This window comes from Chelonia mydas, chromosome 3 (genome assembly GCF_015237465.2).
Source record: "Chelonia mydas isolate rCheMyd1 chromosome 3, rCheMyd1.pri.v2, whole genome shotgun sequence".
Classification (NCBI taxonomy): domain Eukaryota; kingdom Metazoa; phylum Chordata; order Testudines; family Cheloniidae; genus Chelonia; species Chelonia mydas.
The window spans coordinates 178,928,773-178,950,472 of record NC_057851.1 but is presented as its reverse complement, the minus strand read 5'-3'; the positions used below and the strand labels follow the sequence as shown (position 1 = coordinate 178,950,472).

General features: G+C 46.5%; 1 protein-coding gene across 10 annotated transcripts in view; it reads left to right on the top strand.

Annotated features, from left to right (window-relative positions):
* The window catches only part of CCDC88A (coiled-coil domain containing 88A), a 357,211-nt gene that overhangs the window by 276,433 nt on the left and 59,078 nt on the right, over positions 1–21,700 (top strand). For all 10 annotated transcript variants that reach the window (XM_007070064.4, XM_043543868.1, XM_007070062.4 and 7 more), the window contains 3 exons: positions 17,358–17,499; positions 19,260–19,436; positions 20,186–20,347. In XM_007070064.4, coding sequence (XP_007070126.2) covers positions 17,358–17,499; positions 19,260–19,436; positions 20,186–20,347 — 481 coding nt within the window. The remainder of the gene's footprint in view (positions 1–17,357; positions 17,500–19,259; positions 19,437–20,185; positions 20,348–21,700) is intronic.

Below are 21,700 nucleotides of genomic sequence, written 5' to 3'. Positions count from 1 at the left end.
TCCCTGGCCTCCATCATTCCCTCCCTGGATCCGGGAGACTCGTATGTCAGCCTCAGTTTGAAGGACACATACTTCCATGTATCAATATTCCAGGGACATAGACGATTCCCGGTCTTCACAGTGGGTCACGCTCACTGCCAGTTCACGGTGCTCCCATTCAGACTGGCTACAGCTCCGAAGGTGTTTGCCAAATGCATGGCGGTGGTGGCGGCCTTCCTTAGGCAGCAAGGTATCCAGTTTTACCCGTACCTCGACGACTGGCTCATCAAGGGTCTCATCTAGGTCTCAGGTCCAAGACAACGTCTCAGTGCTGGAGCTCATGTACTGTGCTCTGGGCCTGTTGATAAACGAGGAAAAATCAACTTTAGTCCCAGTACATAGAACTCGTCGGAGCAGTCCTCAACTCCATCCGTGCCAGAGCATTTCTGCTGCAGGACAGATTCGAGACGATGGCGAGTCTCATTCCCAGCATCTCTGTGTATCCCCTCACCATAGCCTGGGTCTGCCTCAAGCTGCTGGGCCATGGCGGCATGCACTTACGTTGTCCCTCATGCGAGGCTCAGGCTGCGACCCTTCCAACAGTGGCTGTCAACAATCTACACCCCGCCCAGAGACCATCTGGACAAGATAGTCATGATTCCACCAAAGGTACTTAGCTCCCTGCAGTGATGGACCGATTAGGGTGGTCCTGGAAGGAGTTCCATTTGAGAGTCCCAACCCTCGGTATCTCTGATATCGGATGCTTCCGACCTTACCTGGGGAGCGCATCTCGGCACCTTGCGGACCCAAGGGACATGGTCCCCAGAGGAGCTGACATTGCATATAAACGTCAGGGAGCTCAGGACAATTCACCTAGCCTGCGGAGTTTTCCTGCCACACCTTTCCACTCAAAGTACACATATACTCACGTCCAACACAGCCTCGATGTTCTACACCAACAGGCAAGGGGAAGCTCACTCATCGGCCATCTGTCAGGAAGCACTTTGTTTGTGGGACTTTTGCATCCAGCACGACATCCACCTGGAGACATCACACCTCCCCGGCATCTGGAATGCGCTGGTGGATCGCCTCAGCAGGTTCTTCTTCTCTCCCCACGAGTGGTCCCTCCACCCGGAGGTTGTCCAGGTGCTCTTCCGAAGGTGGGGTGCTCCCCAAGTGGACCTGTTTGCCACCAGCAGAACGGAAAGTGCCAGCACTTCCGCTCTCTCCAAGGCCTAGGCAGGGATTCCCTTTCTGATGCTTTCCTTCTGTCATGGGAGGGGGATCTGATGTATGCATTCCTGCTGATTTTGCTGGTCAGCAGAGTCCTAGCAAAAGTCAAAAGAGACAAGGCAAGGGTAATCATGGATGCCCTGTGTGGCCTCGCAAGCATTGGTTCGGCACACTTGTGAACCTAGCCGTCGCACCCCCATTGCCACTGCCCAGCCATCCAGATCTCCTCTCGTAAGACCATGGATGGCTTCTGCATCCGAACCTTCCCTCCCTCCACTTCACGGCTTGGTGGCTGAATCCAGAGGAAAGGTCCTGCTCCAGCCAGGTACAGCAGGTCCTCTTGGAAAGCAGAAAGCCCTCCACCAGAGCAACTTACCTGGCGAAGTGGAAGCAATTCTCCTGCTGGGTGGAGGAGCGTGGCATCTCCCCGATGGTCCTCTGTGCAGTCCATCCTCAATTACCTGTTTTACCTTAAGCAACAAAGACTCACGCTTTCCACCATCAAGGTGCACTTGGCAGCCATGTTGGCTTTCCACCAGCAGGTTCAGGACAAATAGGTGTTCTCACATTACATGTCCATCTGGTTCCTGAAAAGACTAAAGCGGCTCTTCCCACCAGTCCTGGATCCGATTCCACAATGGGACCTCAACCTTGTCCTCTCGAGGCTCCTGGGGCCTCTCTTTGAGCCACTGGCCTCCTGCTCCCTTTCACATCTGTCATGGAAGGTAGCTTTCCCTGTAGCCATTACCTCGGTGAGATGAGTTTCCGAGATTAAAGCCCTCACTTCAGAGCCCCATTACATGGTTTTCTACAAGGACAAGGTCCAGCTGCAAACCCATCCTGCATTCCTGCTCAAGGTGGTATTTCACTTCCATTTTAACGAGGATATCTTTCTCCAGATTCTCTGTCCAAAGCCGCACTCCACTGCGGAGGAGAGGCGGCGGCACACCTTGGATGTCCATCGCGCCCTAGCCTTCTACCTGGAGTGCACCAAGGCCTTCTGCAAGTCGACCCAACTTTTTATCACGACCGTGGACAGGATGAAAGGCCTACTGGTGTCCTCGCAGAGGATTTCTAACCAGATCACCTCGTGTATCCGGACCTGTTATGAGTTGGCACGGTCCGAGCCGCCACCTATACTAAAGGCCCACTCGACCAGGGCACAAGCGTCCTTGGCGGCCTTCCTAGCATACGTCCCCATCCAGGACATCTGCAGAGCTGCCACGTGGTCATTGGTACACATGTTCACGACGCATTATGCCATCACCCAGCAGGCCAGGGATGATGCTGGATTCAGCAGAGCTGTGTTCCAGTCGACACGTCCATGAACTCTTACCCATGTCCGGTGGCACTGCTTGGGAGTCACCTACAATGGAATGGACATGAGCAAGCAATCGAAGAAGAAAAGACAGTTACCTGTTTCGTAACTGGTGTTCTTCGAGATGTTGCTCATGTCCATTCTATGACCCACCCTCCTTCCCCACTATCAGAGTTTCCGGCAAGAAGGAACTGAGGGTGGAGGAAGCAGGCAGTGCCCCTTATACTGTGCCATATAGGCGCCACTCCAGAGGGCGCCAGAGCCGGTCTTCTATGGATATCGCTAAGGGAAAAACTTCCAGCACCGCTGCATGTGGCAAGCGCACACACTTTCAATGGAATGGACATGAGCAACACATCTTGAAGAACACCAGTTACGAAACAGGTAACTGTCTTTTCCATATTTCAGACATACTGTGATTCACCTCAGTGATTCACCAATGCCTTACAATCACACTAGGCCAAGAGCATTACCAGTCTGAAGTACTCCCTTTTGGCCTCTCATTGGCCCCCAGAGTATTCTCTAAGGTCCTCTCTGTAATGGCAGCCTACTTACGTTCCCAGGCCATTGTGATCTACCTTTACCTGGATGATTGTCTCCTCAGGACACCATCCTTCGCTGAAGCTGAATGAGTTACCGATACCATTTTGGATTTACTCAGAAGTCTGGGTCTACAAATCAACATACAAAAGTCGACATTAACTGGTTCAGAGACTAGAATTCATAGGAGCCAGTCTCCACTCTGCCCGAGTGAGCGTGCTCCTCCCAGAACACAGATTCCTCTGTCTCTCCATGCTTATAGACAGTGCAAACCAGCCCTTAAATATCAACCAGACACTGCCTTCTTCTTCTGGGGCACATGGCTGCAGGCACATTTGTGATAGCTCATGCCAGACTTCACATGTCATGAAGTTTTCATGCCATGACTTCACATGCCTCCAGTCATGGTTTAGCTTGGTTTACAGACCAAACAAAGACAACCTAGACAAAGCACTATCTCTGCCCACCAAGATCAAACAATCCTTGAATTGGTGGAAGGACCCAGCAAACGTCTGCACAGGAATCCCGTTTGCACAGACTCCCTCATTACTACTTCTCACCACTGACACATCACTCATAAGATGGGGCGCACATCTCAACGACCTCACTGTACAAGGCAAATGGTCACCCTCCGAGGTGTGTCTTCACATCAACCTCCTTGAACTCAGAGCGGTCAGGAACGCATGTGCTCACTACCTTCTGTTGATCAGAGACACACACACAAAGGTCATGACGGATAATGTAGCGTCCATGTACTACATAACTTGTCAAAGAGGTACCAGATCACCCTCCCTTTGTGACGAAGCACTAAAGCTATGAAACTGGTGCAGAGGCGTACCAACCAGGAGTGCACAACACAACAGTGGATAGTTTTAACTTCCAATTCCCACATGACCATGAATGGGAAATAGATTGGGTGACACTCCACAACATATTCCGATGATGGGGGATACCAATAATAGACTTGTTCGCCACTTAACAGAACAAGAAATATCCACAGTACTGGTCCAGAACAGGCATCAGCCAGCACTTCATGGGGGATGCACTCCTCTTCTCATGGGACAAGGGTCTTCTTTATGCCTTTCCCTCATTCCCTCTGTTGCTGAAAGTCCTGTTGAAAATAAAAAGAGAGCAAACATCATACTGATCACTCCCACCTGGCCGAGAAGGATGTGGTATCCTCACCTGTTACAACTGGCACTGTGTCCACAGATGATTCTTCAACCCACTCCTTACCACCTCTCGCAGAATGATGGACGCTCTCTCCATCCCAACCTGTGGATTTTCTGGCTCAAAGCTTGGCACTTTCATGGTTCCACCACATAGAAACATCCTGCTCTGCGGAGGTACAGAAAGTGTTACTTCACAGTAGGAAAGTGACTTCCCATTATATTTACCTACAAAAGTGGACGAGGTTTCAGACGTGATGCCATTCCAGAAGAATTACCCCAAATACTGCCACTCTACCAATAGTCTTAGACTATTTACTGTCTCTTAAGAAATCAGGAGACTCTGTTAGTTCGCTAAAGGTACACTTAGCGACAATAGTAACTTTTCACCAACAAATAGAAGGGTACTCGGTTTTCTTGCACCCAACTATGAAGAGGTTCCTTAAAAGCATAGCGAACCTCTGTTCCCAACCCAGACATTCTACCCACAATGGGACCTGAATTTAGTATTTAAAGGACTGACGAGACAGCCCTTTGAAACCTATGGCCACTTGTTCACTAACTCACCTTTCAATGAAGATGGCATTTCTGATTGCTATTACCTCAGCAAGGAGGATAGGGGAGACAACGGCCCTGATGGTGCATTCTCCCTTTTCAGTGTACTTTCCTGACAAAGTCACACTCAGACCACACCTAAAGTTCACCACCAAAGTGACTTCCCCATTTCACATGAATCAATTCATTTACATCCCGACCTTTTACCCCAAACCACACCAGAATAATAGGGAAGCTGTTCCACATACTCTTGATGTAAGGAAAGCCTTGGCTTTCTATTTGGACAAGACAAAGGCTTTTAGGAAATCTCCTAGGCTCTTCCTCTCCATTGCAGATAGGTCTAAAAGCAGTTTCAGCTTAGAGACTTTCTAAATAGGTCTCGAACTGTATCACACTCTGTTACCAGATTCACAGTTTAGCATCTCCATCCGCACTCCACATACACTCTACAAAATCGATTTCCTCATCAGTTGCCTTCTTCAAGGGTGTCTGCTTTTAGATCCAGATATCATAGGTTCAGTCCCAGCAGGTGACCTGTCCAAGGGTATCACTACATAAAGATTTCTCCCTTCTCCCTGGAGCATCTAGTTTAGATGATTTCCCTCCCATTTTAAGTGATTTTATTGGAGCTATAGACATGAGTCCAGGAGGAAAATGAGAAATTACTTGTCCTTAGGGATTAACTAATAGCTTTTTTCCATATTTTGTCAATTCCTGGGTCCACGATCCATTGATGACACTGAATATATTGCTGACTCCTCTCCTGACCTCTTCATTGCTCCCCTTGCTTCCAAGATTAGTTGGACAGTTATAGGCGTTGCTGTTCAAAATGAATGTTCTTTCAGGGCAACACATATCATGGATGCTGTCCTAGCTGATATCACTATCTTTTTCAAGATGCCATTGCAGACACAATGGCTCCAGACTAAGTTGGAGGACTGCGGATGATGAATGTTTGTTTTACTCAAGAAATGGATTAGTTCATTTGGGATAATAACTTCCAAAATTGTCATGTCTTTGGATCCATTATTCTCACCCCTTACTTTCACCTAAAAGGTATCTGGATTGATTTCTGGTAGGCCAGAAGGTCACCATTTGTATTCCTGTAGTTCAGCCTTCACTGCTTAAAGTAAACAATCACTCATATAAAATCATAGAAATGTAGGGCTCGAAGGGACCTCGAGAATTCATCAAGTCCAGCCTTTTGCACTGTTCTTAAAAACCTCTAATGATGGGGATAGTAATAGTCTTTATCCACAGGGCTGTTTTCTATTCCAGAGTATTCCTTGTCTGGCTCCCCATTTTTTGGTCATGGAGATAGAAAATATTCCAGATATATCTAGCCTTTCTAATTTCTTGGGATGGAGGGTGGGATTGGCATTTTTTATACTGAGCATTGTTAGCAGTATCTTAAAATCTTTCCTCTGTCTGGGCCTAATCTCACATAGCCTGATAATGATGACATTAAAGATCTTTCCGTTTGTTTCTTTGCACTTTCAAGCACTTAGGGTTGGATTTTTATCTTTAGACAAAGTGGATTCATGGTTCTTCCACCCCAATCTGACACTGAAGTCTCAAATTAGGTTAGAAGATATCTTCGCATGTGCAGCCCCCTAATCCATGGAGGTTCATAGAATCATAGAATATCAGGGTTGGAAGGGACCTCAGGAGGTCATCCAGTCCAACCCCCTGCTCAAAGCAGGACCGATCCCTGACTAAATCATCCCAGCCAGGGCTTTGTCAAGCCTGGCCTTAAAAACTTCTAGGGAAGGAGATTCCACCACCTCCCTAGGTAACGCATTCCAGTGTTTCACCACCCTCATAGTGAAAAAGTTTTTCCTAATAGCCAACCTAAATCTCCCCCACTGCAACTTGAGACCATTACTCCTTGTTCTGTCATCTGCTACCACTGAGAACAGTCTAGAGCCATCCTCTTTGGAACCCCCTTTCAGGTACTTCATAGAATCATAGAATATCAGGGTTGGAAGGGACCTCAGGAGGTCATCTAGTCCAACCCCCTGCTCAAAGCAGGACCAATTCCCAATCAAATCATCCCAGCCAAGGCTTTGTCAAGCCTGACCTTAAAAACTTCCAAGGAAGGAGATTCTACCACCTCCCTAGGTAACGCATTCCAGTGTTTCACCACCCTCCTAGTGAAAAAGTTTTTCCTAATATCCAACCTAAACCTCCCCCACTGCAACTTGAGACCATTACTCCTTGTCCTGTCCTCTTCTACCACTGAGAATAGTCTAGAACCATCCTCTCTGGAACCACCTCTCAGGTAGCTGAAAGCAGCTATCAAATCCCCCCTCATTCTTCTCTTCTGCAGACTAAACAATCCCAGTTCCCTCAGCCTCTCCTCATAAGTCATGTGTTCCAGACCCCTAATCATTTTTGTTGCCCTTCGCTGGACTCTCTCCAATTTATCCACGTCCTTCTTGTAGTGTGGGGCCCAAAACTGGACACAGTACTCCAGGCGAGGCCTCACCAATGTCGAATAGAGGGGAACGATCACGTCCCTCGATCTGCTCGCTATGCCCCTACTTATACATCCCAAAATGCCATTGGCCTTCTTGGCAACAAGGGCACACTGCTGACTCATATCCAGCTTCTCGTCCACTGTAACCCCTAGGTCCTTTTCCGCAGAACTGCTGCCTAGCCATTCGGTCCCTAGTCTGTAGCTGTGCATTGGGTTCTTCCGTCCTAAGTGCAGGACCCTGCACTTATCCTTATTGAACCGCATCAGGTTTCTTTTGGCCCAATCCTCCAATTTGTCTAGGTCCCTCTGTATCCTATCCCTGCCCTCCAGCGTATCTACCACTCCTCCCAGTTGAGTATCATCCGCAAATTTGCTGAGAGTGCAATCCACACCATCCTCCAGATCATTTATGAAGGTATTGAACAAAACCGGCCCCAGGACCGACCCCTGGGGCACTCCACTTGACACCGGCTGCCAACTAGACATGGAGCCATTGATCACTACCCGTTGAGCCCGACAATCTAGCCAATTTTCTATCCACCTTATAGTGCATTCATCCAGCCCATACTTCTTTAACTTGCTGGCAAGAATACTGTGGGGTACCGTGTCAAAAGCTTTGCTAAAGTCAAGGAACAACACGTCCACTGCTTTCCCTTCATCCACAGAGCCAGTTATCTCGTCATAGAAGGCAATTAGATTAGTCAGGCATAACTTGCCCTTGGTGAATCCATGCTGACTGTTCCTGATCACTTTCCTCTCCTCTAAGTGCTTCAGAATTGATTCCTTGAGGACCTGCTCCATGATTTTTCCAGGGACTGAGGTGAGACTGACTGGCCTGTAGTTCCCAGGATCCTCCTTCTTCCTTTTTTTAAAGATGGGCACCACATTAGCCTTTTTCCAGTCATCTGGGACCTCCCCCGATCGCCATGAGTTTTCAAAGATAATGGCCAATGGCTCTGCAATCACATCCGCCAACTCCTTAAGCACTCTCGGATGCAACGCATCCGGCCCCATGGACTTGTGCTCGTCCAGCTTTTCTAAATAGTCCCGAACCACTTCTTTCTCCACAGAGGGCTGGTCACCTTCTCCCCATGCTGTGCTGCCCAGTGCAGTAGTCTGGGAGCTGACCTTGTTCGTGAAGACAGAGGCAAAAAAAGCATTGAGTACATTAGCTTTTTCCACATCCTCTGTCACTAGGTTGCCTCCCTCATTCAGTAAGGGGCCCACGCTTTCCTTGAATTTCTTCTTGTTGCTAACATACCTGAAGAAACCCTTCTTGTTACTCTTAACATTTCTTGCTAGCTGCAACTCCAGGTGTGATTTGGCCTTCCTGATTTCACTCCTGCAAGCCCGAGCAATATTTTTATACTCATCTCTGGTCATTTGTCCAATCTTCCACTTCTTGTAAGCTTCTTTTTTGTATTTAAGAGCAGCAAGGATTTCACTGTTAAGCTAAGCTGGTCACCTGCCATATTTACTATTCTTTCTACACATCGGGATGGTTTGTCCCTGTAACCTCAATAAGGATTCTTTAAAATACAGCCAGCTCTCCTGGACTCCTTTCCCCCTCATGTTATTCTCCCAGGGGATCTTGCCCATCAGTTCCCTGGGGGAGTCAAAGTCTGCTTTTCTGAAGTCCAGGGTCCGTATTCTGCTGCTCTCCTTTCTTCCTTGTGTTAGGATCCTGAACTCGACCATTTCATGGTCACTGCCTCCTAGGTTCCCATCCACTTTTGCTTCCCCTACTAATTCTTCCCGGTTTGTGAGCAGCAGGTCAAGAAGAGCTCTGCTCCTAGTTGGTTCCTCCAGCACTTGCACCAGGAAATTGTCCCCTACATTTTCCAAAAATGTTGGATGTGAGGTCTCTGCTAGTCTTTTTCCTTTTCACTTCTTTGTATAGTCTAGTCTAGTTCTCAGTTACAGATGGAAGATTTTTTTATTTGCAATTTGATGTTTACATGGGCTGTCAAATAGGTAAACTCTGAAATTCTGGGGTAATCTCCCCCTCATATGATGGTGACTCTTTAAAATCCACTGTATCATCTTTTAAATCCTTTTATTCTTGGTCCTGTGCTTCAATTCCTGTCAGGATGTAGCTTCAAGAATCACAGATAGTGTGTTCCATTTAATAAGCCTAATATGTTTTTTCTGAAATCAAGTTGCTAACATGTTCAATTTTGCCTTACACTTGGAGAAAGTGGAAATGGCTAACTTAAAAATAATAAGAAAAAAATGAGCATATAATAATGAGGGAATAAGTAAAATGATTAAGCTATTTTTTAAAAAAATTAATGACTGTGACTTAAGTTTTTCTGAAATCACAACAGTTCTTTAAGATTATCCGTCACTGACAATCCCAAGAGATATTGTTCCAAACCTAAATATTTTAAATATGACCACTTACCCCTAAATATATGCAGGGTGGCGGGTGTTTTGTTTTCATGCTCTATAATATAGTACAATACTCCCAAACAAGGGCTGTAAATATCAGGAGCTGAGCTGGGTGAGCAATTCACATGTGAACATGTACATGAAATAAGCATGCACGTGCACAATACTCTATTCCTCCTCCTCCTTTGTGCCTCTGGTTTGTGAGCAAGCAGGAAATAGAAACTGATGCGAATCTTGTTCTCCAAATACTTCAGAGCACAGGAGTCTAATCAAGTTCAGTTCTGTGCTTCGCTGGTTGAAATGGAGCCAAAAGAAAGAGTGATCTTCTCACATGCCTACTAATGGTCCAACCAAAACCAGCATCTTTAGTTTGTGTGTTGCTGTTGATTTTGTAGATATGGTAGCTTTTTCTGTATCAAGGAATATATTTTAAAAGGGTGATGGAGGGTAAAATTTTTCAAGATGTGACAAATTTGACAACTATCCCTTAAAAATATCTAAAGAAAGTATTGGAGGGCTCGAGTTTTGGTAATAGGATAATGAGACTTTCATCATTAATGTTGGGTCAAATTCAGTCCATGTCAAATGGTACTGTACTTTTCTCTGCAATTTAATCAAAGGTTCCTAGGATTGAATGGGCATGGATACTGAACTATATTCACTCCTACACATGGTCCTGCCAAGACACCAGTGAAGCATGTTGGCAGGGAGTCAGGGAAGCTTACATTGCCACTACTAGGGCGTCAGTCCAACACCTTCGAGTGCTTGAACATGTTTATTCCAGTGTAGGCATGTGCATGCCTCGAGCACAGTCGCCAGAAATTTTTCCTCTAGTAGTATCTGTTGGGTCAGCTCTGGTGCCCTCCAGTGCCATGCACTCATAGTGCCACTATAAAGAGCCCTGCTGACCCTGCGCATCCTCAGTCCCTTCTTACCACCCGCGATGATCTCTGGAACTGCTCTTTTTGCTTCGGCAAACTTTCCCAGTGGTTTTCACTGTTTTTTGTGGTGTATATAGTTAAATTAGTTATAGTTAGTCAGTTTTAGTCTATAAGGGCAGAGCTTTTCTCCTTCAGTTGGCGAAGTTCATCCACTCCCTGGTCATGGGGCATGCCTCAATCACCAGGCTTCAAGCCCTGTGCCTCCTGTGGCAAGTCAAAGCCCTTGAGAAACCCACAGTTGAGGTGTCTCAAGTGCTTGGCAGAGATTGACTGAAAGGACCAGTGCCAGATCTGTAAAGACTTCAAACCTTGCACAGAAAAAGGATCGAGAGGCGAGATTGAATGTTCCTTCTTATGGAGGCAGCTCTGAGACCCACTTCGGAACCAAGTTGCTTGGACTTGGCACTGAGTAACTCGGCGTTCATGCGGAGTGCTCCTACCACTGTGCGAGAATCTTGGCACCATTCCCCATCCCTGTTTCCTAAAAAGAAGCACAAGAGACAGCCGGCTGAGAGGGTTCAATCCCTGTCACTGAAGTCGGCAAGGCATGGGGACTGGGATAGAGTGAGAACTGTGTCAGGCCACTCTTCTACCTCGGCACCGCAACAGCTGGTACCAGTGACTCTGGTGCCTATGCAGGCCCTGCTGACTCTGGCTCCAGAGGTTCCATCTTCAGGCAGGCAGTGTAGTACCAGTAAGTTTACGAGGCCGTCAACTCTGGAGGCGTTCATAGCATCCAGGGACCTGCTCTTGTTGCCAGTGCCTATGTCTTCAGCAGTGCAGGAGTTGGCACCACCGGTACAGTCAGACGGGGAACCATCTTCCAGCCTCTTCCCAGTATCAGGACCAGCGCAGACTTCACCATCACAGCACTGATCTCCGGCAACAATGGGGTCCACACCTCCCTGGTCGCCTTGCCCAGACCCTATGTCTTCAGAGTCAGAAGTGGGGTCACACAGGGGTACCACCGAGTGCTTGCCCCTCTCATTCTTCGGTGCCAGTGCCAATGCAATGGCCCTTTTGGAACCCATACAGGTCCCCGTCCCCGTCCCTGTCCGTCCCGTCTCCCCCTTCCCCCCCCCCCCCCCCACTCCCGCACAGGGTCCTTTCTCAAGGCACTCCTATTTGGTGGCTTCCGAGAGTAGAGCACCACCAATGCCTCGATGGGAGACTCCCCATCTGGACTCCAGTACCGAGCTTCAAGAAGAGTTACCGCGAGTCCCGGACAATATGGAAGAAGGGGTGGAGGGCCCTCAACCAATGCTGGCTTCCTCCTCCTCCTCCCCGAATGAGACAGTATTGGCAGCTGGCGTGTCTTCTCCCCAAGATGACCACAAGGCTCTCCAGGATTTGTTAAAGCAGGTGGCCTTGAATTTGGACATCCAGGTAGAGGTGGTCACAGAGTCCTCTCATAGCCTGCTGGACATCTTGACAGCGGAGGGCCCCTCAAGGGTGGCCCTGCCACTCAATGAGTCTATCATGGACCTTGTTACAGTTCTGTGGCAGACCCACTGCTTCCCTTCCCCCTATGTCAAAACATAGGAAGCAGAAGTATTATTTGCAAGTCCAAATTTGCAATTTCTTATACTTGTATCCCCCTCCACGGTCCCCTGTAGTATCGTCCACCAATTAAAGAGATCATCAAGGGCAATTGGGGGCACTGTCTAAGACAAAAGACTCCAAAAAGTTGGACTTATTTGTCAGAAAGATCTACTTTACTGGAGGGATGCAACTGAAAATAGCAAACCAGCGGGCACTGCTGGGTCACTATGACTTTAATATGTGGGGTGTCATACACAAGTTTAAAGATCTGCTCCCTTAAGAAGCTAGCCAGGTGTTCTCCTCGCTGGTTAACAAAGGGAAAACCATAGCGAGGGCCTCCTTGCAGGCAGCCCTGAACGCAACTGATTCCGTGGCCAGATCCATGGTCTCGATGGTAACCATGCAAAGGAGCTCTTGGTTACAGTTTTCCAGTCTTCCTCAAGACGTCCAGCAAGCCCTCCAGGATCTCCCCTTTGAAGGATCCTCGCTCTTCTCTGAGCAGACCAATGCTTTGCCCCACTGGCCTGTCAAGACCCATAGAGGAGAAGGAGCAGGAGGTTTGAGCGTAGGCCTCCTCCACCAGCTTCCGCCTCGGGGCTGACATGCTGCTCCCAGGCACTCAGGGAGCTTGAAGCTCTCCTTTTGATGGGATGCTCGAGGTTGCCATCCCACTCCCTGTTATATTGGATCCAGTTGTCCCTCTGTTTTTCGAACCCCTGTCCCAATTTATCAATGCCTGGGCCCCTATCACCTTGGACCTCTGGGTGCTGAGCATGGTGGAAGTAGAATACACTCTCCAGTTTCTTTCTACTCACCCTTCCCATTCCCCTCCCCATCCCTCTTCAGGGACCCTTCTCACAAGCAATTCTTGGTCCAAGAAGTCCAATCCCTCCTTTGGATGGGAGCTGTGGAAGAGTTTCAGCAAAACTTGAAAGGAAAGGGGGGGTTCTATTCCCATTATTTCCTAATTCTGAAAGCCAAGGGTGATCTCAGACCTACTATAAACCTGCACCGCCTCAACAGCTACCTCAAGAATCTAAAGTTCTGCATGATCTCTCTGGCCTCCATCATTCCCTGTCTGGATCCTAGGGATTGGTCTCGATGGTAACCATGTGCATGTCTTCACCAAAGGCATGGCGGTGGTAGCAGCCTTCCTGAGGAGACAGGGAGTGCACGTCTTCCCATATCTCAACAACTGGTTAGTCAAAGGCCAGTCCAGGGCTCAGGTGGAATGCAGAATCCACCTCATCCAGTCAACTTTCTAGGCATTAGACCTGCTAATAAACATGCAAAAGTTTACCCTCGTCCCGGTGCAGAGGATACAGTTCATTGGAGCAGTACTCAGTTCCACTCAGGCCAGAGCCTTCCTCCCAGGAGACTCATTTCAGGCGATCACAGTCCTGATAAGGTCCCTCAAGGCCCACCCACTTACAACAGTGTGGAGCTGTCTGAGACTCCTGGGCCACATGCATCATGCAACATGTGAGGCTACGCCTCAGACCTCTTCAGGCGTGGCTGGCCACAGTGTTCTCACCCATCTGTCACCATCTGGACTCGATTCTCTCCATACCTCTTCAGGTCCTCATTTCCCAGGATTGGTGGCTGGACCATCACACGATTTGTGAGAGAGTACCCTTTTCACGGCCCCAACCTTCGATGTTGGTGGTTTTGGACACATTGGTGCTGGGCTGGGGAGCCCACTTAGCGCCTCTCAGGACTCAAGGCCTTTAGTCTCCAGAAGAACGCTCTCTCATTATCCTTCCTGTCTCACATTGTGAACAAAGACGTATTGGCTGTCCGGGACAATATGACTGCCATGTTTTACATCAAGAGACTGGGTGGGGCACGTTCTTTCCTGCTGTCCCAGGAAGCAGTTAATCTGTGGGAATTCTGCATAGCACATTCAGTCCACCTCAAGGCTTCTCCCTCCTGGGAGTGCAGAACCAACTGGCATTTCACCTTAGCCGGTCTTTCTCCATTCACCACAAGTAGTCCCTTTGGCAAGATATCACAAGGGACATTTTCCAACAGTGGGGGATTCCCCAGAGAGATCTGTTTGCTACCCAAATCAACAGGAAATGCCACCAGTTCTGTTCCCTGTGAGGCCACAGCCCAGGGTCTCTCACAGATGCTTTCTTGCTACTGTGGACAGATCAGCTGTATTACGCGTTTCCTTCTATCCCACTAGTTCACAAGGTTCTGATGAAGATCAAGCAGGACTAGGTCATTCTCATAGCCCCAGCAATGCCCAGGCAACATTGGTTTGCCACCCTGTTAGGCCTCTCAGTGGAGGGCCCTGCTCCCGTTTCCTTTATATCTAGACCTGATCTCCAAGGACCATGGTCGGTTGCTCCATCTGAACCTCAGCTCTCTTCATCTGATGGCCTGGAAGCTCCATGGCTGAATCCTGAAGAGCAGGTTTGCCTGGAGCAGGTTCATCAGGTCCTGCTAGGTAGTAGGAAGCCCTCCACCAGGGCTACTTACTTTGCAAAATGGAAGCAGTTCTTCATCTGGTCTTCCCAGCATGGAATTCTACCCTTGAGTTCTTCATTGCAAGTTATATTGGAGTACCTGTTGCATCTGAAACAGCAAGTCTTGGCTATTTCTTCTGTCAAGGTCCACCTTGCATGATATCAGCCTTCCATCCCCCAGTCAACAGGCAGTCTGTCTTCTTTCATGTGGTAGTTATCCATTTCCTTAAGGACCTAGAGAGGTTATACCCTCAGGTTAAAGATCCCATTCTTCCCTGAGACCTAAACTCGCCTTATCAAAGCTTATGGGTCTTGGGTCATCTGCTTGAGCTGCTGGTGACATACTCATTAACTCACCTCTACTGGAAGGTGGCCTTTTTAGTGGCCATCACTTCAGCCAGAAAGGTTTCAGAGATGTGTGGCTCACGTCAGAACCCCCATACACAGTTTTCTTCAAGGATAAGGTACAATTGTGTCCACTCCCTGCTTTTCTCCCAAAAGGGTTTTCGCACTTTCATTGCAGTCAAGCAGTGTTCCTTCCAGTCTTCTTCCCAAAACCACATGAGAATAGGGAGGAGCAACGGCTACACTCTCTAGATGTTAGAAGGGCCTAATGTTCTATATAGAATGGACTACGTTGTTTCATAGATCTACCCATCTGTTCATAGTGGTAGCAGAGAGGATCAAGGGATTCCCTATCTCCACTCAGAGAATCTCGTCCTGGATCATATCATGCATTTGCATGTGTTATAAGTAGGTGGGAGTTCCGTCTCCAGCTAACCTGACTGCTCATTCCACAAGATCACAGGCCTCCTGAGCCACTTTCCTAGTGCAAATCCCTATTCAGGACATCTGCAGTGCGGCAACCTGGTCATCAGTGCACACGTTCTCAGCACACTATGCCATCACTAAGATTAAGATTTTGTCACAGGTATTTTTAGTAAAAGTCACGGATAGGTCTGACTGCAAAACCAGCAACAAACACAAATTCATGGAAGCTCACGACCTGTCCGTGACTTTTAGTAAAAATAGCCGGGGAGGGGGACTAATAGTGAGAGCCCCACTGGGGGCTGACCACCAGCCGTTGCTCCGGCCTTGCTGCTGCTCCTGCGGTGGGGGGCTGACTGAGCCCGGATCGTGGCTCCAGCCCCAGGGGCTGCTGCTCTTGTATCAATGGCTGAGCCCCAGCCCCAGGGGCTGCTGCTCCTGTCCCTGGCCACTGCTCCTGCGGTGTGGGCTGATCGCCAGCTACTACTCTGGCCCCAGCACTGCTCTTGGATGGGAGCTGACAGCTGCTCTAGTCCCGCCACTGCGGCAGGCTGAGTCAACCGAAGAAGTCCTCTTAAAGTCAAGTAATCCGTGATCTCTGAGACAGCCATCACCCAACAGGCTGTCAGCATGTCCATGAACTCTGAGCCTCTCTCCTTGTAACGGGGTCATGACTCACCACCGCTGGCACCTCCGGGTGGTTGCTCCGGGAATTAGCTCTTGTCAGCTGCGGAGCACTCTCTGCGTGTGGTGTCTCGCCTGTTATCTGCTCTGCTGATTTGGGAACCGCCTTGCTCCCCATTCGGCGGTGTCCGCTTCAGGACATTGCCCTCTGGCAGTGCCCACTACTCCATTCTCACCCCCTTCCGGGGGGCGGGGGATAACAACAGTCCTTCGGCTTGCACCTGCCTCAGTGGCCAAGCACAACCCCAAAGTCTAGCCCCTCACCTCAGGGCAAGTTGCAGTCTGTCTCGGCCAGACTCCTCTGTGGGCAGGTGCAGGGGAAGGGGGGGACCCAGGCCCACCCGCTACTCTAGGTCCCGACCCAGTGACTCTTTACCGGCAGCCTCTCTCTCCCCTCCTTCACACCCCTCTTGTCCATCTATCTTCCCTGGGCCACTTCCCCTTTGGCCCCGTGCACCTTCTTGACCCTTTTTAGTAGGGGCTACAGCCTGGCATGGAGCTCTCCTCTGCTCCCCTGAGACTGCCCAACACTGCTCTGTCCAAGGTGCTACCTCCTTAGCTCAGGAGCCAGTCCTCCTCCCTTGCTAGTCAGGGAGAGACTGCCCTCTACTTTGCTAGGCAGCCCTTATTTAGGGCCCAGCCCAGCCCTGATAGGCTGCCTCTTCCTTTGCCCTGATTGTCTCTCCACAGGCCTTTGCTGATTGGAGGCTGGTCTGCGCAGCCTCTCTGGCCTGTTCCAGCCCTTTTTCCTATGGAGTGGGGCAGCCGCCACACTACACTCATATACAACTGCTTGCAAGTCACTCACATTGGAATGGACGTGTGCAAGCACTCGAAAAAGAAAAAACAGTTACTAACCTTCCGTAACTGTTGTTCTTCGAGATGTGTTTCACATGTCTATTCCAAGACCCACCCTCCTTCCTCTCTTAACGTAGTTAGCTGGAAAGAAGGAACTGAGGGGGTGCAGGGTTGGCAAGCCCTTTCTACTGGTGCTATGAATGTGCGACACCAGAGGGTGCCAGAGCCGACCCAGCAGTTACCACAGGGGAAAAATTTCCGGCAACTAGGCTTGGGCCACACACACACCTACATTGGAATGGACATGTGCAATCCATCTCAAAGAACAACAGTTACAGAAGGTTAGTAACCATTTTTTTCAAGAGCACTATATTCACCCAGAATTTTAAAATATGTATGTCATTTAAAAAAAATAAGTCTCAAAGAACTTTTTTTCTTTCTTGAAATAGGAGATAATAAAAATATATATTTTTAAATGTCATTGAGTAGTAGGTACAAGCTTTTGGAGTCAAAATTAGAGTCTACATTAAAGAAGTCTCTAGAAATAAAAGAAGAAAAAATTGCGGCTTTGGAAGCTCGTTTAGAAGAGTCAACAAATTTAAACCAGCAGCTGCGCCAGGAACTTAAAACAGTAAGGAAAAAATGACATGACCATTTTTTTCCTCAGATTATAAAATTCTTGAACACCATTCTTATTTTCCAATTTTATTTGCAGTTTATAATGACATTCTTACAAAATTAAGTGCACTTGACAAAATAATTCACTTCTCTCTCAAAATACTTAAGCTTCAGAAGTAGTGCATTCTATATTACAAGACACAGGAAAGCTTGTCTGTAATTTTCTGAGCACTAAATTTTCAAAAACTCACGTTACATAAGAATTCAGATCTTTGTTCAGTAAAAATATTAGAATGGTGATTCATGATGGACGTCTTGAATTTCTCGACAAGACTTGGTGTGTGTGAGGAACAGTGTTTAAAAACAAATTATTTACTGAGTTTAGACCTTAAGACAACAGTTTTATGTCTTCAGCATTGCTAATTCTTGTGAATTTATCTCAAGAGTTACAGTTTTTGCAGTATTTTCTGTTCAATGTCGTGTACAGTGGTTTTCAGTTGAAGAATTATGGGTGAACAATTGTTGCAATTGAAACTAGGGGCTGAATTTCCTTGACTTACTGATTAGTCCAGTGTCTCAGCTGCTTGCTCTGCACTTCTGTGCCTGTTCAGAATCCTGCAGAGTCCAACAAGGCAAGGAGAGCAGCAGGAGTCGGACTAGAGACACCAGCCAGTGGCAACTCCAAGACATGACCAATTCCCACAGGAAAGATGGTGATTAAAGAGGGTCACTTTGAGGAGGGGTATCCCTGTTCCCACCCATCTTCAGCTTGCATTTTTCTCCACACTGCTGCTGAAATAGTGTATGTAGGTGATAGTGGGGAAGAGGACAGGAAGCAGTGCTCGTTAAGGTAGGAGAAAATGCCAGAGAAGGGAGCCAAAACAATACAATGCCCAGTGGAGAGGCAGAGGATGATGTTTGGGGAAGGCCAGAAGTACTCAATGGAGAGGTGGTGGGAAACAGAATAGGGACCTGACAGTAGTACCCAGAAACTATCTGGAAGGGAAAGTGCATTTATTGGGGAGAGTTCAGAGAACCTTTGCCTCCATCAGTCAGGAAAAAGAAGAGGGGAGACCCTCTCAATTTCTGTTGCATTTTGTCTGTGTTTTCATCCAAAAATCCATACACAAGGGAGAGCAGAGGGTGATCTCTAAGACTTTATAAAAGAAATCCCAAAAGCAAACCAAAAAGGAATATTGATATTTTTACAGAATGCATGATTTTCAAGCCAATCTCATGACTTTTTTTGGCTTGGATCATAATTTTTGAACTCACAGAGTTGGCAGGACTGTGTCTTCCAGATAAGAGTTAAAATAAGTGATAAGACAGGTTGTAACTAGGAGTTACATCATGGGCCAAGTCACAGAGCTTTGATTGTGGGTAAAAGAGAAAAATGCAGTTGAACTCAGGGCTTGATTTGGGGTACAAAGGATCCTCACTTCCCAAGAAATCTAGAATTTAGTGATAAAACTTTAAACATTTGGAATGGGATGGTCATCTATGAAATTTACCCATCTAGATTTTTACACTTGTATAATTAGTTTGAGGTACAATTGAGTGCACAAAAGATACATATGTCAAACACGCTCTTCTGGCTGTTTCATGTTTTATATTTATATAGTATGTGTAAACTCCCACAGTTAAATTCACAATTATAAGTATTGAAAATATTCATTGAGTTTCTTGTCCTGTGCAAATTACATTCACACATAGTTAAACAAAGAGTTGGGAGGTTATATTTTCAATTTTTGTAATTGTCTTAATTGATTTTAGGTGAAAAAAAACTATGAAGCCCTGAAGCAAAGACAAGAGGAGGAAAGGATGGTACAGAATTCTCCTCCAAGAACTGGTGAAGAAACCCAGTCTGTCAATAAATGGGAAAAGGAAAATCAGGAAACTACTAGAGAACTATTGAAGGTTAAAGATAGATTAATAGAAGTAGAAAGGAATGTAAGTTGTTTTAATTTTACTTGTTTAATGTGACGTGAGAGTGACGTGGCCAAAGTAAACACGTGAGTTAACAAACATGGGTTTTCTAGCTCAGCCAGTAGAGGCTCATGCTTTTACTCCCAGGAGTGTCACATTACAAGTGATGCCCCCTGTGGAGATTTAATCGGGATAGACCCCCTGACACTTAGGATGAACTTCCATGGCCAGGGTGAATGTGTAATCCACACTTACACAGTATGACTCTGTCCTTCTCTAGGGGCTGAACCACATAGCGCTTTATGGGTCTCCTACAGTCTTTGCATTGTCAGACCTGAATCTTTTAGCTCAAATAGCAGAGGCGTATAGTTTTAGAACCAGAGGTTCAAGGTTCAGTCTCTGCTGCTAATGACACATCCATGGGTGTCACATACAAACAGGGATTTGAGTGTAAGACAGTAATTGTACTAGCGCCATTTGAATGTCTAGTTTGGGGCCAGTTTTGAAAATGTGCCCTCCCTCCATCCCTGTATGAATATCTCAGGTTAGTGTGGCCACTACATTCATAAGCAAAAAACAGATAAATTAATAACAGTGTGGAAGCTTTATCTCACAATTGCTTCTCTCTTGTGATTTTAATGGAAACCCATAACTTCATCTTACTTGTATTTAAAATAAATAATCTTCTTTTTAGGTAAACTAACCTAAAATATAAACAATGTCCTCTTGATATGCATGATTCTTCTATCTTTAACCTTTTTTTCTTTTTTAAGAATGCTACCCTGCAGGCAGAGAAACAAGCACTGAAAACTCAACTAAAGCAACTCGAGACCCAGAACAATAATCTACAAGCTCAGATTCTATCACTTCAGAGACAGACTGTTTCTTTACAGGAGCAAAATACAACCTTACAAACTCAGAATGCCAAGCTGCAGGTTACATTTTATATTTTGCTTTTATCATCTGATTCAAAATAAAGGTAGATTTTTTTCAAGTCAGAGCTTTGCTATAAACTGTTTGGCACTAGCAATCACAATTTCAGTTGACATGGAAATCAAAGCACCTTGCACCATTTCTAGTTTGCACTAATAACAGTCAGTCATAAATTGCTACAACAAAATATTAACATCATACATTTATCATATTTAAAACCCTTGGAATTTATGCACAGGAACTAAGTGTACTTTGTCAGCCTCCTTCCACACCCTTTCTTTTACGTTCTTAACTTCTGACTTCTGGTGATGTAAGCAGTTAAAGCACCCTGAGCACTAATATTAGGTGAGATACTCTTTAATATTTTCTTAAATGAGTTAGAAGTAATGAAGTGTAAATTGACACATAATACTAAAAGAGGAAAGATTGTGAACACACTGAATGAAAATGTAGAGAAGTGGGCCAAAATTAATAGGAGATTTAATTCAGATAAGTGCAATGTAATTTGCTCAGAAAAAAATAAAGCCATATGCTTTGGTCCTGGGAGCTATGAAAACAAAATTAACATTCACAAAGATACCTTAAGGAAATCAAAGCTAAATTGCCATCCCTCCCAGGCTACCTATGTTTTCAAATACAGTTTCTCCAATAAATGAATTCCTCTTGCAAATGGATCTTATGTTTTTTAGGGCTCCAAGGATCAAACAACTTTAGGGATATTTAGGGATAAACAACTTTAATATCTTGTTAATTGAGATATTGTGAACAAATTGCTACCATTCGTAGAAAGGCCACTGCAGTTCTAATATCCCTCCAGACCCCCAGAAAGAAAAAGAATCTGAACAGAAGGGAAAAGGAATTTAATAACTAGGAAGTAGTTCCTATTTGGTTTCAAATTGAAACCATGTATCCTTTTCCATATCGTCTTGCAGGATATCATAAAAGATGACTGGGAGTTCACAGCTACATTGAAGAGTCTAGGAAAATAGGCCAAAAAGGACCACAACATACATCAGTTGAAATCTGACGTAGTTTCATTGCAATGGCAGATTTGGCTTTATCCTCCTTGGTGAAGGACACTCCCAGTGAATTGGATTTCTTCCATAAAGTCACCTGGACATAAGAATTAGACTTCTCCCTCCACAGGAATTATGAAGCTACATCAGCCACCATGAAAGCCTCACCAGTTTCTGTTTGTTTTGCCTGGCCAATCCTGGTATAGATAGATTCTCTTGTAGACATTACACTCAGAACTAAGAAAGGATACAGCCTAAGCGCCTCTCTCTGGAAAATCTCCCATGTGGCTGCCTTTGTTTTGGATCATCACTTGAAACCTTCATCCCTTGTTCTTAGTT